At 33.5% G+C, this 15726-nt stretch overlaps 1 protein-coding gene across 4 annotated transcripts; it reads left to right on the top strand.

Moving 5' to 3' along the window:
* The first annotated feature begins 1400 nt into the window (after positions 1–1400).
* On the top strand, positions 1401–8975 carry LOC101252796 (2-isopropylmalate synthase A-like). 4 transcript variants are annotated; one of them, XM_026032268.2, is made up of 11 exons: positions 1401–1804; positions 2124–2388; positions 2458–2671; positions 2870–2950; positions 3607–3699; positions 3774–3860; positions 5928–6028; positions 6945–6978; positions 7071–7145; positions 8501–8592; positions 8721–8927. In XM_026032268.2, the coding sequence occupies exons 1-10, from the start codon at positions 1468–1470 to the stop codon at positions 8549–8551; spliced, it is 1338 nt and encodes a 445-aa protein (XP_025888053.1). In that variant the 5' UTR covers positions 1401–1467; the 3' UTR covers positions 8552–8592; positions 8721–8927. The 4 variants fall into 4 exon arrangements, 2 of the variants coding, with proteins under 2 accessions (XP_025888053.1, NP_001306258.1); NM_001319329.1 differs by having other exon boundaries at positions 1411–1804; positions 8501–8586; positions 8721–8856; XR_011210952.1 differs by lacking the exon at positions 6945–6978 and having other exon boundaries at positions 1402–1804; positions 8501–8586; positions 8721–8975.
* Positions 8976–15726: the final 6751 nt, after the last annotated feature.

Genomic DNA, 15726 nt, shown 5'->3' with positions numbered 1-15726 from the left:
GCGGAGGGTTACATAGGAAGGGGTAGAATTTCTATATTTGTAAAAAATAAAATAATATCAATTTTATTTTTAGAAAAATAATTCAAATTTTATGTTTAATTTTTTTAATAGATAGTAATATTTTATTATTTAATTTTTAATTAATATTAATAGTATATTATTTTAATTTTGTCAAGATGGAATATTTTATCCCTGTGTAATATCACGTTTTTTAAACTAAAAAAATGATAGTTTAGGTATGAAACTCATACTCTCAATAGTTCAGGTATGAAACTAAAAAAAAGGGTAGTTTAAATGTGTTTTTGATACTTAATAAAATTAGTTAGTGTTATCATCTAAAAAATATTGTATTTGAGTCTTTTAATAATCAATTACGAGTAGATTTAGTTAGATATGGACATAAATATTGAAAAATTTGATTAAACCAAATTTAAGTCGTTTTCAAATTTTTTCCTAAGTTCAATTCTTTAACATGGATGTTCAATTTAAGGACATAGTTCTTTAATGCGTCTAAGAATAAAAATATTCTAAAATACATATAAGTTATAACATATATTTTGGCCAAAAACTTTCTAAAATCATATGACATTTTCATTCTATTAGTTTTAGTTGCCATGATTCTAATTCCTAATTTCTTTTTCCTATTCTCAAGAGCAAAGGAACAAGGCAACACTTCTATATTTCAACGTCTTGACTTTTATATAATTGGGTAACTACTATGAATTTAAACTGTATTTTACATTAGTAAATTTGTTTGTGCTTTGCACAATTCTAAAAAGATGATAAAACATAAATAATTTTATTAATAATATGTGCATGAATAAAGACAAATAGTGTGTTAGTCTCATTTGTTTTCTGATGTGTTTAAATGACTTGAAGTAAAACATAAGTATTCTCGAACAGTATCACAATCAATTGGGCTAATGAGTTCTGAAACAACATATGTATCCTGTGTCAATACCCCTCACAAAATCTGGTTCTGCATTAGCTAACAGTGTTTAAAAGGAACAAATTATGGGTGTTCAATGATTCAATCGGAAAATAACATAGTTAAGGTACCTGAGGAAAAAAACCCAACAAGTTTAGATATATGTTTTTGTATTTGCCCTTTATATTTATTCACCCAAACGTCATATTTTCATGCTTAATAATCATGCATGATTCTTCCATCAAATCCCAAACGTCATATTTTCATGCTTAATAATCATGCATGATTCTTCCATCAAATCTATATTATGTATTTGTTTTTCTAACCATAGTCCACTACTCATAAATAATTGCCTACCTTGCCCACTCTATCTTTCACACCAAACACAACTCTATTAAAAATTTGGTCAAACGCATATAACTCCTCAAACTTGTCCCAATTTTTCATTTTTGACACTTTATATATAGTTTATCTTACCCTTATTCCATTTTAACGCTTATTCCATCTTAGCCAAACACATAGACAACTCTAGTGAAAAAATGACTTCTCTCTGTGCAAATTATTCCTTTGGCAATTACATTTCATTACATTCTAAAAACAATAGTGTGCCTCCAATCAAAAGGAATTTTCAATCCTCCTATGATATCCGTTGCTCAAATATTCAACGAGGCAAATTATCTGACCCTAACTACGTCACGATTTTCGATACGACGCTTCGTGACGGAGAACAGGCCCCGGGTGCATCCATGACTGCTAAACAAAAAATGAAAATTGCATGTCAGCTAGCTAAGCTTGGTGTTGATGTTATTGAGGTTGGTTTTCCAGCTGCCTCCCATGCTGAGTTTGACCTTGTAAAGTTGGTAGCACAGAAAATTGGTAATCTTGAATTATATCTCCATCTTATAATTTCAAATTTTAATACTACTATTATATTTCACATGTATCTGTGACAAATCTTCCTCGCCACTCTTCCATGTATTTGTATCCCAGGTACATGCAAATTATTCTAGATACATGTATCTAGTGTGATTCATGTGTATCTAGGATACATACATACATACATATATATATATATATATATATATATATATATATATATATATATATATATATATATATATATATATATATATGCATACATACATACATACATATATTATAGTGAAATATTTCTAATTATACTATGTCTAAACAGGTAATAACATAGATGAAGAGGGATATGTACCGATGATCTGTGGTTTGGCGAGATCTACTAAGGAAGATATCGATAGAGCTTGGGAGAGTTTGAAGTATGCAAAGACACCGATGATTCATATGTTTATCGCGACAAGTGATATGCATATGAAGTATAAATTGAATATGAGTAGAGAAGAAGTTGTGGAGAGAGCAAGGAGCATGGTGGCTTATGCAACAAGTCTTGGGTTCGAGCATGTTAGGTTTAGCTTGGAAGATGCTACAAGGTTTGTAATATTTATATTTTTACCATATGGTGTATATATATATATCTACTTATTATTATTTTTTGTCAGATCTGATAAGGAGTTTGTTTACCATATTATTGAAGAAGTTATCAAAGCTGGAGCAACATGCATTTGTGTGGCTGATACTGTTGGATGCAATTTACCAAATGAATTTGCACAACTAATTGTTGACATAAAAGCCAACACCCTAGGAATCCAAAATGTGGTCCTTGCAGTACATTGTCACAATGATCTTGGACTTGCTACTGCCAACACATTAGCTGTATGTATTTATTAGCTTTTAACTATACCCTTCGTCCACTTTTAATTATTATGGTTTTCTTTTTTTAGAGTCAAATGATAAAAATTTTAACTAAAATAATGTATTTTGAAAATTAATCAAATTAACTTTTGAAAAATGCAATAGGACTATTAAAAATACATATCGTTAGTTTGACTCTGATACTTTGATGGAATTTAGGGAATTTGTGCAGGCGTAAGACAAGTAGATGTAACCATCAATGGTATTGGTGAAAGAGCTGGAAATGCTTCTCTAGAAGAGGTGAGAGAGAATAACCTTTAATGTTATATCCATAATTTATTCTAATTTAATTATAATTTGCATTAAATAATTTTTTTTGCCATGTGATTTGGTATACAATTAGTTATTTTTTTTATATTTTAGTATAAAATCTATAAAATGTGTTTGTGTTTATATAAAAACGAGAGAAAAGTGTATACAAATATAAATACATATATTTTCGTCCTATACACTTATATTTATGCAAATACAAATCTTATTCTACAATTACAATATATAAATGAATTTAATGCTTATTTGGATTGACTTATTTTATGTGTTTTTAAGTCAAAATAATTTTTAAGCAGTTTTGAAGTTTTTGGGTAATGTAAAAAAAAATGCTTAGAAGCACTTATTTTAAAGCCAAAATAACAAAAATAACCTGTAACTTTTGGCTTATAAGTCATAAGCCGAAAGCCAATCCAATCAGGCTCAAATACAAATCTGAACAATTTGTATAAAATTAGATGATGTAGCGAATTATATAAATCAAAAGCTCCATAGCAAACTATATATATATATAACATACATATATAATTTTTATTTTTGTTATATGTAAAAATTATTCATTATTATTTATATATAATAAATTGTTAATCCTAGCTAATTTATATTATTGTTATTTCTATTTTGTATAGATAGTAATGACCATAAAATATCGTGGAGGGGAAGTACTAGGTGGTGTCTATACTGGGATTAATACAAAATATATATTCACAACAAGCAACATGGTATGTATATATATAGTATTTTAGTGGTTAAAATTAATTATGAATATAATAATGTTGTTGTTATGTATATTCAGGTAGAGGAGTATAGTGGGCTTAAGTTGCAGCCAAATAAGGCCATTGTTGGCGCTAATGCTTTTTCTCATGAAAGTGGAATTCATCAGGTCAATTTTATTTAGTGAATACTATATTTTTCAATTCAATATTTGGGTCCTATTTTTTTAAAAAATTATTATTTATATGTGTTACTTTTAAAAACAAAATTATATGTACTAAGAGTATTATGGTTTCTACTAGGAAATTACATATGAAGTGGAAATAAATTTGAATTTTATAAGAAACAATTTGATGAGAACAAAATCACAAATTCCCTTAAGAAGAATCTTTTAGAGTTGATTGTTTATATACTTAGAGTAGATTAAACAATTTATTCACTTCAAAATAGATTTGAATCAATTGAAGCATATGAAAATATTTTTGATTTTTTATTTAGTGATAAAATATTGAGATCACTAGATGATGAGAATTTTAAAAATATTGTCTTAATGTTGAACTTTCTTTAACACGTAATAGTTATTCTGATATTGATGGTTTACATTTATTTTTTGAATTAAAAGTGTTCAGGGAAATAATACTAGCTAGTATAAGATAATGATCTAATGAAAATACTCAATCAAATAAAAAAAATTGATTATTTTCCAAATATACATTACTTATAGAATAATTAACAGTTCATGTAACCTTGCCTCAGCTGAAAGAAGTTTTTTCGAATTAAAATTGATCTAGAGCCCGTTTGGATTGTCTAAAAAAGATAGTTTTTTAGTCAAAAATAAAAAAAGTCAAACTGAAATGACTGTTAAGTCAAAAACTAAAGGCATAATACATATATTGGACTCTAAACTTGACTTCAAATTTTAACTTTGGTCTCGAACTTTCATAATACATAAACATGCACTTTAACTGTCCAACTTTTAAATAAATCAACACATGAGTCCTACATGGCACAATACACGTAAGACACCACGTAGGACAAAAAATGACATGAAGGATGACATGTAGGAAATATGTGTTTATTTGTTCAACTTTATACAAGTTTAAGTGTCTATTTGTGCACATCCAAAGTTGAAGAGCAAAAATGTGATTTGAAGCCAAGTTAAAGGATACATTTAATGTATTATGCCAAAAATAAAAAGTAAGGGGAGACCTACTTTTTGTTTCTGACTTATTTTAAGTCATCTTTTATCTAGTTAAACACTTCATAACTTATTTTAAATCATTTTAAACTTGGTTCAAGTTAATTTTTATATGTGAAACACTTCCAAAAGTAAAAAAATTGATTTAAAAGTAAGTTTCACAGACTTTTAAGACAATCTAAATGGGCTCTAAATCTTCTTTAAGATTAACAATGTCTTAAAAAAGATCGAATGAATTAGCTATATAATCATTTGAAAAAGAAAATTTTAAAACAAATTGATAATAAAATAATACCTAATGACTTTGCATTTAAAATAGCTAGAAAATTAGATTTTAAATAAAAGTATATATGATGAAAAAAATTAAACATTAGAGATCCTTTCTTAAATTTCACTTTATGCCCTAATGTTGTTGAGTCGACCCTATCCTAATCAGGGGCGGACCCATACTTAATCCAAGGGGTTCACCCGAACCCACTCTCGGTAAAAATTTATATCGTATATATACGGTAAAATTTCTGTATTTATGTGAATATATATATTTTAAACCCCCTTGATGACAAGAAAAATGAGATAGTCTAGTGAAAAGTTCCTTTGAAACTATTTGTGACATTCCTTGAAAAACTTTTGTTGGCTTATTTACACATTCATACTTTTATTTTTCAAACACCCTGAATGAAAATTCTGAATCCGCCTCTGATCCTAATATGACATATTTATTTACAAAACGAGGAATCAAAGTCTAGAAAGTCTGAGTTTGAACAGATAGACTAAGAAATAAAGATGAATCCAAGGTGAGTTATAAGAATTGGCCAAAATTTTAAAATGTATATTATAAAATTATGGATGACACAACAAAATGACAAATTAAATAAGAACATGTGGTATTTTTGCGCCCAATTTAAATATCTTAAGAATTTAGTTGTAAAAATAAAAAAAGCATAGAAAACTATGTGTGTAAAGCCTATTAAACTAATTAAAAAGGTATTTGAATTTATTCTATTTTTTTATGTGTGTTGTTCTATATATTTAATTTAGGATGGAATGTTAAAGAACAGAGGAACATATGAATTTATATCTGCTGAAGATGTTGGATTTATTCGTGCTACTAAACATGGTATTAAATTAGGAAAACTCAGGTACGCATTGATTATAATAACGTTGTGATTCAGTTCGATCAATTATTTATATCATGATATTTTTGGGCAAATGATAGAAATCACATACTCTTAAGACAAATTATTATTTGTCCCTTATAAATTTATAATTATAGAAATCCCTCAAACTTATACAATATCGTTGATACATTAATCTGATGCTCGAAATTAATTAATTGTTAAATAAAATACATTACATTTTATATATGAACTGATGTACATTTTATACGCGATACAATAATCTGATGCGCGAGATACATTAATCTGATGTGCTGATACATTGATATGATGCGTGAGATATATTAATCTGATGCGCTGATACATTAATCTGATGCGCGAAAATGAAAAATTCTGGAAATTTATAAAACTAATAGGTACAATAAGAGAACTTAAAAGTGAAATTTCTGTTACTTTTCCTTATTTTTTTTGTTAATTTTATATGACCCAAATTACATTTTTTGAAACCGTCTCAATAGTTTTGATTTTTTGATATCGGTACGATGCACTATTGTTATTACTATTCTTTTCGCTTTATTGCATTGTTCTTATTGCTTTCATTTTTGCACTCTCTTTTCAAATTGCTTTGAAATGCTTTACTTGAATCAATAGTCTATCGAAATTAATCTCTCTATCTCTACGAGATAGGAATAAGGTCTGTGTACCTTCTTCCTTCTACAGACTCTACTTAAGAAATTCCATTGAATTTGTTGTTGTCGGTACAACTCAATAGATTTTTGGTTTTCTTTTCTAAAACAAATATCATGTAAAAGTCGTGGATAGAAGTTAAAACATGTTATAGTGCAGACTTGCATATATTGGACTTTGATAAAAGCTTTCAAAACATTTTTACTATTTAGAAGGTAGAATTGCAATAATATGGCTAATATTATTTGTGCAGTGGACGTCATGCATTAAAAAATAAAATGCTTGAGGTATAGTACATATACTAAGATTTCAATAAACTAAATTATGATATTATTATATATAAATGTGCATTAACAACACTCATTTTATTTTGTCATAGCTTGGATATAGTTTTGAGGAAAAGCAACTTGGGGACCTCTTTTGGCGGTTCAAGTCATTGGCTGAGGGGAAAAAGGTGAATTAAATTGTTGATGTTCTTATAGTGGAACACTCAATTTTGTTTTATTGATGATACTTAGGGGTGTGTTGGTGCCCAGAAAAATATTTTTTGCTATCCCTACCCTAGCCATCCCCAACCCCCCCCCCCCCCGAGTATTTTCTAGTCTCAAGTTAAAAATAGATATATTACGAAATATATTTATAAATTAAAATTTCACTTGTTTTGTAAGAAGATTTTTCTGGAAAAACATTTTCCTTTCTATTACACCCTTACTTAAAAGAAAAAAAATTAAGAGTATTATCGTATTATGTATATGGGAGAGGAAAAAAGACGGCCTCGACTATGCTTCTCATTACTAATAGTATTATTTAGGTACCAAATTGTTTTTTTTATATGCATTATTATCTATTGCTCACATTCGCTTTGCTTCTTCCTATATTGTTGTCATGTTTTCTTATTTTCATACTTTTAATTCTTTTGTTTTTTGACAAACTAAGTATATGTCAAAAATAACTTTTCTACTTCACGAAAGTAGAAACAAGATCTGCTTATATTTTATTCTTTATTAGGGTTGTCTTGATAATAAGATTACTGAAGCAATTGCTTGGGGCTTCGATTTATTTTGGGGTCTCTACTTTCTCTCTCTATATATATATAGGAAAAAAATTGATAAAAAATATAATAATTTTCTACCTTATATAGGGATCAATTGAGAAATGGAATAGTGTTAGTTAATCGTACCATCATTTCTATCTGACTATCCGTATTGTTGTCTCATTCATATTCTGACGATTATCATGAACCAAAATTCTTATATATAGTTTTCTTATTTTCATTTCATTGTTTTTATTTCTCATAATTGAATATTTTAAAGCATCTCAAACAGTCAAACCTTCCACATTATGCAAAATCTATTGTTGTGTGTTCATAAACAGATCAAATTTATTTTTTGGTGTCTTCTTCAAATTTGAAACATAAAACTAATCAATACTATATTAATATCATTATATCAACCTATCAAATTCAGCACAATACTGTTTTAATACCATTATATAAACTTATCAAAATTTTGAGTCAAGATTTATTATTCTAACCTTATATTATATTTTTTATTATTTGAAACTTTACATTCATGTTTACATTCTTAATTCCTAATTTTCGCTTATATCCAACCTCTCCAACCCCATGTATAGGATTAAACTGCGTATGTTATAAAGGCCTCTTTGTGAAGTTTTATTTTAGGCCCCTAAACTCGTTTAGACGATCCTATCCTCCATAGATTTCATTTATGAAATTACATTGGTATATATTGTTGTTGTTTATATGTTTGTTTTCTTACATATTTATCTTTCTCTACATCTATCTTTCAGAATATAACAGATGATGATTTAAGAGCTCTCATATTGGACGAAACTATATAGCCTCAAATTGCTTTAAAACTTGGAGATATATACATGTAAATGTAAATACTATTACTTTCTGTTTGTTTTTTTAATTTTTTTAAATTAGTTAGCTAAGATTGAAAAACAATAGTTATATAATTTCTGTTTATGCAAAGGATACTATTAATAAACGTATTATATGATACAGGAACTTGTCACCTATTGATGGAAGAGCTTATCTAATGTTAAAGTAGCTAGCCAAGGGTTTTGTACTACATTAATTGATGTATTAAATTTTCTTGAACACTTTTAGGTGAACTCAATCGTTTATGTTCTTAGTATTGAACCCCTTGTACTTTCGAAACCATGAGTTTAAACTTATGTTTGTTGTATTTTTAATAAGACAGTAGTCTGGCACTGAGGCAGGTTATGGGTTACTTGAGAATAAAATTTGATTAGTGAGACGTATATATGTTATAAAAATTATGGAAGAAAGTTTGTGTCATGCTATGAGCCTACACATCGGACATGATCGACACTTGGACATTATTGTTGATCCCAAGTGAATGTAATGGCCAGTTGGTCATTTTTGATAGTTTACTATTTTTCCCTCCCGATATTGACCTCGAGTTATTTCTCATTAAGTTGTGAAAGTTGTTTCGAAACTTTAGGTAGAAAGTTGTGGGCTTTCGTAAGTTCTGAGTTCAAAAGATTAAAGTTGTTAAAAAGTGATTTTTTATGTCTTTTAAAGTTTTGAGTGTGAGAATGAAATTCCGTCGATTCCATTAGTCCGAAACTATGGAATTTGGTCTATGAGAGTTGTTGATTTTATACTCGGAGTTGTTTGAGGATTTTGAACCTAAGTTGGATATTTATGAAATTTTAACCTTTGGATTGACTTTTGTCAACATTTGGGGTTTGGATACTCTAATCGGTATTTTGAGAGTTCTTTGGACTCGGAGGGATGATTTCAGGCCTAGGTGTGGTGATGATTGAATCTGTAGAGGTACTGAACTTGATTTGTCCTTTTTAGGTATTATGTTCATTTCTTGTGACTTTCACGAGTTCTGGGTCAACGGTACCTCTGATTCGTATTTCTATGGTTTTGATAGGTCCTAAATATCGAGTATATTGAATTTGCATATATGAATTATGTGTACATGGTTCTTATCGAGTATCCATTTGGAGGATTTTGTGTTGGTTGATTTTCTCATATGTGTTGCTGGTATCAACTCTTCACGTTCGCGGAGCTTGTGACCGCATTCGCATAGAATAGTGTACTGGGCCCCCACATTTGTGAAGTATTGGTCGGTTCGTGGGGGATTAATGTGTGCTGACCTCAGTGTTCGTGGAGGTAGGGGTGTGTTAGCGGAGCTATTTTAGGAGCTATCCATCCACATTGGCGAACAGGGGTCCGTGTTTGCGGAGGATCCCTGGACAAAATATCTTCTAAAAATTGTGGTTTCAACTCTGTTTCACCATATTTTAGTTTTGAGATCTTTGTTGTGGCGATTTTGAACAAGGTTTTTGATACAAATGTTTGGATAACGATTTCTAATCTTAAATCTTTATTTATATACACATTGTTATTTATAAATTTAAGTGTTCATATCTAGGTTTTGAAATGATTAGTTTGGGGTTTTCTTTAAGAACCTATGAATTTAGTGAAATGGTGATTTGGACTAATATTTAATTGTTTTTCAAAATGATTTTCATCAATGAGTTCCAAATGACTTGGGTAATGTTTTCTGTTGTGCGGAATTTGAGATAATACGAGAAAATATAAACGCAAAAACAAGACAACAGATTTACGTGGTTCACCAATAAATTGGCTACGTCCACGGAAAGAGAGGGAGCAGTTTTATTATGGAGAGGCAAAAACAGAATTACAGAATAGGGTTTCCCATAGCGTCTATATATATATTACAGAATAGGGTTTCCCCCGTCCTTTCTGTTTGTAGCGGGTCCGATTCAAGGCATTCAACAAATCTCCACCTTGACTTGAATTCTCCGAACAGATTCTTCAGACGCACTATGATAGTGCCAGGCCTCCCCCTCTTCCTCAGAGTTGCCCCGCAGGGCAATTAACAGCTTCTGATGTTGAGCAAGTCTAAACAGTGTTGAAACTTGCTCTGTGGAACCGGCTTTGTGAACATATCAGCAGGATTATCAGCAGTTCCTACTTTCTTCATCTTGATTCTCTTCTCACTTCTCAGAAAATGATACCTTACGTCGATATGCTTGGTTCTCTCATGATGGACTTGATCCTTGGCTAGACAAATTGCGCTCAAACTGTCACAATACACCGTAGCCTGATCATGATGCAGACCAAGATCACTAACCAGCCCTTTCAACCAAATCCCTTCTTTTGCAGCCTCTGTCAAGGCCATGTACTCCGCTTCCGTAGTAGACAAAGTCACTGTAGGTTGCAAAGTTGCCTTCCAACTGACGACAGATCCTCCAAGGGTAAACACATAGCCAGTCATCGATCTTCTTGTGTCAACATCTCCAGCATAGTCTGAATCAGAATAGCCAGTAACCAAGCACTGAGTATCACCTCCATAAATGAGACCAACGTCAGATGTACCTCTAAGGTACCGGAAAATTCTCTTCACAGCCTGCCAATGTTCTCTCCCTGGTTGTCCCATGAATCTGCTCACTACACTGACTGCATGTGCTAAATCTGGCCTTGTACAGACCATAGCATACATCAAACTTCCTACGGCACTGGCATAAGGGACTCGTGACATATACTCCTTCTCTTCTTCTGACTGTGGAGCGAACATGGCAGTGAGATGGATATTGGCAGCACTGGGGGTATCAATGGGCTTAGATGAAGACATGCCAAACCTCGCCAAGACCTTCTGAATGTAGTTTCTCTGTGACAAGAAAAGTTTCCTTCTCTCTCTGTCTCTAATGATCTCCATCCCTAAAATCTTCCGAGCGGCTCCCAGATCCTTCATCTCAAACTCAGCACTAAGTAAACCCTTCAGCTTCTGAATGTCATACTTCTTCTTTGCAGCTATCAACATATCATCTACATAAAGCACCAGATAGATGAATGAATCATCATTGAGCCTATTGTAGTAGACACAACAATCATATGAGCTCCGAGTATAGCCCAACTTCACCATATAGCTGTCAAACCTTTTATACCACTGCCTTGGAGACTGCTTAAGTCCATATAAGGACTTCTTCAACTTGCAGACGTGATTTTCCTTCCCTGGAACTTGGAAACCATCCGGCTGAGTCATGTATATCTCTTCCTCCAACTCTCCATGTAGAAACGTTGTCTTCACATCAAGTTGTTCAAGCTCCAGATTCTGATGTGCAACTATCGCTAGTAACACTCGGATGGATGTATGTCTGACCACTGGTGAGAAGATCTCATTGTAGTCCACTCCCTCTCTTTGGTTGAAACCTCTGGAAACAACCCTGGCTTTATACTTGACTCCTTCTGCTGGTGATATCCCTTCCTTCTTCTTGAAAACCCATTTGCAAGTAATAATCTTTCTCCCCGAAGGCTGTATGACTAGATCCCATGTCTGATTCTTGTGTAGGGACTCCATCTCATCTCCCATAGCGGCAAACCATTTTTCAGAATCAGAACTTAAAATGGCTTCTTTGTAAGTAGACGGCTCAGATGTATCTACCTCTTCAGCAACCTGCAGTGCATAACCCACCATGTCCTCAAAACCATACTTCGTAGGTGGCCGAACTCCAACCCTCCTTGGCCGATCTTGAGCTATACTCTGATGGATATCTGATGGCATAGATTCTGGAATATCAGTTTCTGTCTGTGGCTCTTGATCCTCCTCTTCAGGTTCCTTTAAATCGCTCTCGTTCTGAATGACTTGAAACTCCACCTGTTTGTCAAGACTCCCAGTTTCTGACGTAATTGTAGGCTTCACAATGGTTCTAAGCAGAGAACTTTCATCAAAGACAACGTTCCTGCTCATAATAACCCTCTTTTCTGTTGGAGACCAGATTCTGAAACCTTTCACTCCATCTCCGTAGCCCACAAATACTCCCTTTTTAGCTCTTGGTTCTAACTTACCTTCACTAACGTGATAGTAAGCCGTACAACCAAAGACTTTCAGATTTGAATAATCAGCAGCTTTTCCTGACCACATCTCCATAGGTGTCTTGCACTGTATGCCTGTATGTGGTCCGCGGTTAATCAAGTAGCAAGCTGTACTAACCGCTTCTGCCCAGAATCTTCTATCTAGCCCAGCATTAGAGAGCATGCACCTTGCTCTCTCCAGAAGTGTTTGATTCATCCGCTCAGCTACACCGTTCTGCTGTGGTGTATTTCTGACTGTACGATGTCGAGCAATCCCTTCATCCTTACAGAATTGATCAAATTCAGACCAACAGAATTCCAGCCCATTATCAGTTCGCAACCTCTTGATCTTCTTCCCTGTTTGATTTTCCATCAAAATTTTCCACTCCTTGAACTTCTGGAAGGCTTGACTTTTATGCTTCATCATGTACACCCAAGTCATCCTTGAGTAGTCATCAATAATGGACACAAAAAATCTGCAACCTCCCAAAGACTCAACACGGCATGGACCCCAGCAATCAGAATGGATATAATCAAGTGTGCCTTTTGTTCTATGAATGGCCTTTGGAAACTTGTTGCGATGTAGTTTTCCAAAAACACAATGTTCACAAAACTCTAGGCTCTTAACCTTATGACCAGCAAGTAAATCCTCCTTTGACAGAATTTGCATCCCTCTTTCACCCATATGACCAAGTCTCATGTGCCATAACTTAGTCATATCCTTCTGGTGAAATTCTGACGATGCAACATGGGCTGAACCTGTAACCATGGAACCTTGTAGAAAATACAAAGTACCACGCATGACACCTTTTAGAATCAAATTTGAACCCTTCCAGACCCGCAAGACTCCATCTTTTCCCGACCAGCTGAATCCCTTGCTGTCCAAAAGACTGAGAGATATCAGATTTTTCGTCATCAATGGAACGTGCCTGACCTCGTTCAATGTGCAGAAGCTACCGTCATGTGTCCTTATCTTGATCGAGCCTTTCCCAATCACCTTGCAGACAGAACTGTTGGCCATCGAGATGCTGCCTCCGTCTACCTGCTCATAAGTCGTGAACCACTCTCTCCTAGGACAGATGTGATAGGATGCCCCAGAATCGAGAACCCACACATCTGAATGATGAGTGTGCTCATCCGCAACTAGGGCAATATCTTCTTCAGAATTGGTGTCTTCTTCAGCAACAGCAGCAGACACTGATTGTTTTTCCGATTGCTTCTTCTTCTTCGGACAATCAAATTTCCAATGTCCATTCTCCTTGCAGTAATTACAAACATCATCCGGCTTTGCACCCTTCGACATCGGCTTATTTTTCTTTCCGCCGTTTTTCCTTCCCTTTCCGCTACTGGTGAACAGACCGGAAGGCTGTATGTCCGTACTTGTGCCGTTAGCCTTATGCCGTAATTCCCTGCTATGAAGGGCCGATCTGACTTCTTCCAGTGACACAGTATCTTTCCCAACAATGAACGATTGAACAAAATTCTCAAACGACATTGGGAGAGATACTAATAGAATCAGGGCAGCATCTTCATCCTCGATCTTCACATCGATATTACGCAATTCTAATAACAAAGTATTCAATTGCTCTAAGTGTTCCCTGAGTTGTGTACCTTCAGCCATTCGTAAACCGAATAGACGTTGTTTCAGAAGCAGCTTGTTGGTTAGAGATTTTGTCATGTACAAACTCTCCAGCTTCAACCACAGACCAGCAGCAGTCTCTTCATCCGAGACCTCCGTGATGACGTCATCCGCGAGACACAGCATGATCGTCGAGTGCGCCTTTTCCTCCAGAATCGCCATCTCAGGAGTAACGACGGCGTTCTTGTCTTTCGACAACGGCGCCCAGAAGCCTTGCTTTTTCAACAAAGCCCGCATCTTGATCTGCCATAAACTGAAACTGTTCCTCCCTGTGAATTTGTCGATTTTCACGTTCAAAGCAGACATCTCGAATTCTCCAAGAACACCGATTAACCGAGAGGCTCTGATACCAATTTGTTGTGCGGAATTTGAGATAATACGAGAAAATATAAACGCAAAAACAAGACAACAGATTTACGTGGTTCACCAATAAATTGGCTACGTCCACGGGAAGAGAGGGAGCAGTTTTATTATGGAGAGGCAAAAACAGAATTACAGAATAGGGTTTCCCGTCCTTTCTGTTTGTAGCGGGTCCGATTCAAGGCATTCAACATTTTCAAGTAAAATTTTTTTGTTTAAACTTCATTTATGGAATCGGATTTTTGAGTTTCATTGACCAATTTTTTCCAAAGTGTTTGAATTGAGTATTGTTATTTTCGGATTCTTATTGTAGATACTTGATTGAATTAGATTGTGTGGCTTTGGAGTTGTTTGAAAGGGGAAGACTAAAGTGTTGGGTTAACTAGTAGATTGAATTAAGACAAGTGATCTCCTAAACCTTGTAAATTTAGTGTATTTCCTTCATTGTGTGTGTTGAGGAAGAATGAGAATAAGGTGATGGGTTCATCTTCCACTTGATAAATCTTAATAAATAAAATAGGTTAAATGAAAAGGAAATGTATTGATCATAATACTTTTGTGAATTTGTCTTGTTGTGAACTCTAACGTGATGATTGATGAAATGTTTCCATGACATTATTGTGGACTTGATTAGCTCAAGTGATTGTCTCTTCCTTGTAGTGTGAACTCTCTTGCTTGTATTGATTTTAAGCACCGTAATGAGACTTTTAATGGTTGATGAGGAGGAGTTCATTGTCGGCGAGTACTGATGTAGAGGTCATTACCGATGAGTGCTATTGATGTTGAGTGTTCTTAATATGAGTATTTTTCCAACTTTTTGTTGTTATTGTTTCAATTTGTATTTCTTCATTTTTTTTGGTTTGACTTGTCTTGATAGGAATAGAAAAATTCCATCACGTCCGTTCTTTCTTATGATGTGTGGTTACCTTAGTTAGTGTTGATTTGTTGCATGTTATTTTGGGAGATGTCAAGTTCCAGAATTTTGTTTCTAATGATAGAGGGAGGCAGTCCCCGAGGAAGTTGTTGAGGCCCAATTAGGTGTAGAGGTAGGTCTCGAGCTAGAGGTTATGCTCATGGAGTAGCGCCGATTAGGTTTGCTGGAGAGCTTTTCTTACGGGTGCGATAGGTAAGCCACAAGGTTCTTAGACAAGG

Source organism: Solanum lycopersicum, chromosome 8, assembly GCF_036512215.1.
Source record: "Solanum lycopersicum chromosome 8, SLM_r2.1".
Lineage (NCBI taxonomy): Eukaryota > Viridiplantae > Streptophyta > Magnoliopsida > Solanales > Solanaceae > Solanum > Solanum lycopersicum.
Note: the sequence above shows the minus strand (reverse complement) of the source record. Positions and strands in the feature narration are given on the sequence as shown.

What these genes read in the sequence shown, in the direction of transcription:
- LOC101252796 (XM_026032268.2), top strand. Translation starts at nt 1,468, where the DNA reads ATGACTTCTCTCTGTGCAAATTATTCCTTTGGCAATTACATTTCATTA. An exon ending in ATTAAATTAGGAAAACTCAG is followed by an intron (nt 6,029 to 6,944) that starts GTACGCATTGAT and finishes TTATTTGTGCAG; the next exon opens with TGGACGTCATGCATTAAAAA. An exon ending in TAAAAAATAAAATGCTTGAG is followed by an intron (nt 6,979 to 7,070) that starts GTATAGTACATA and finishes ATTTTGTCATAG; the next exon opens with CTTGGATATAGTTTTGAGGA.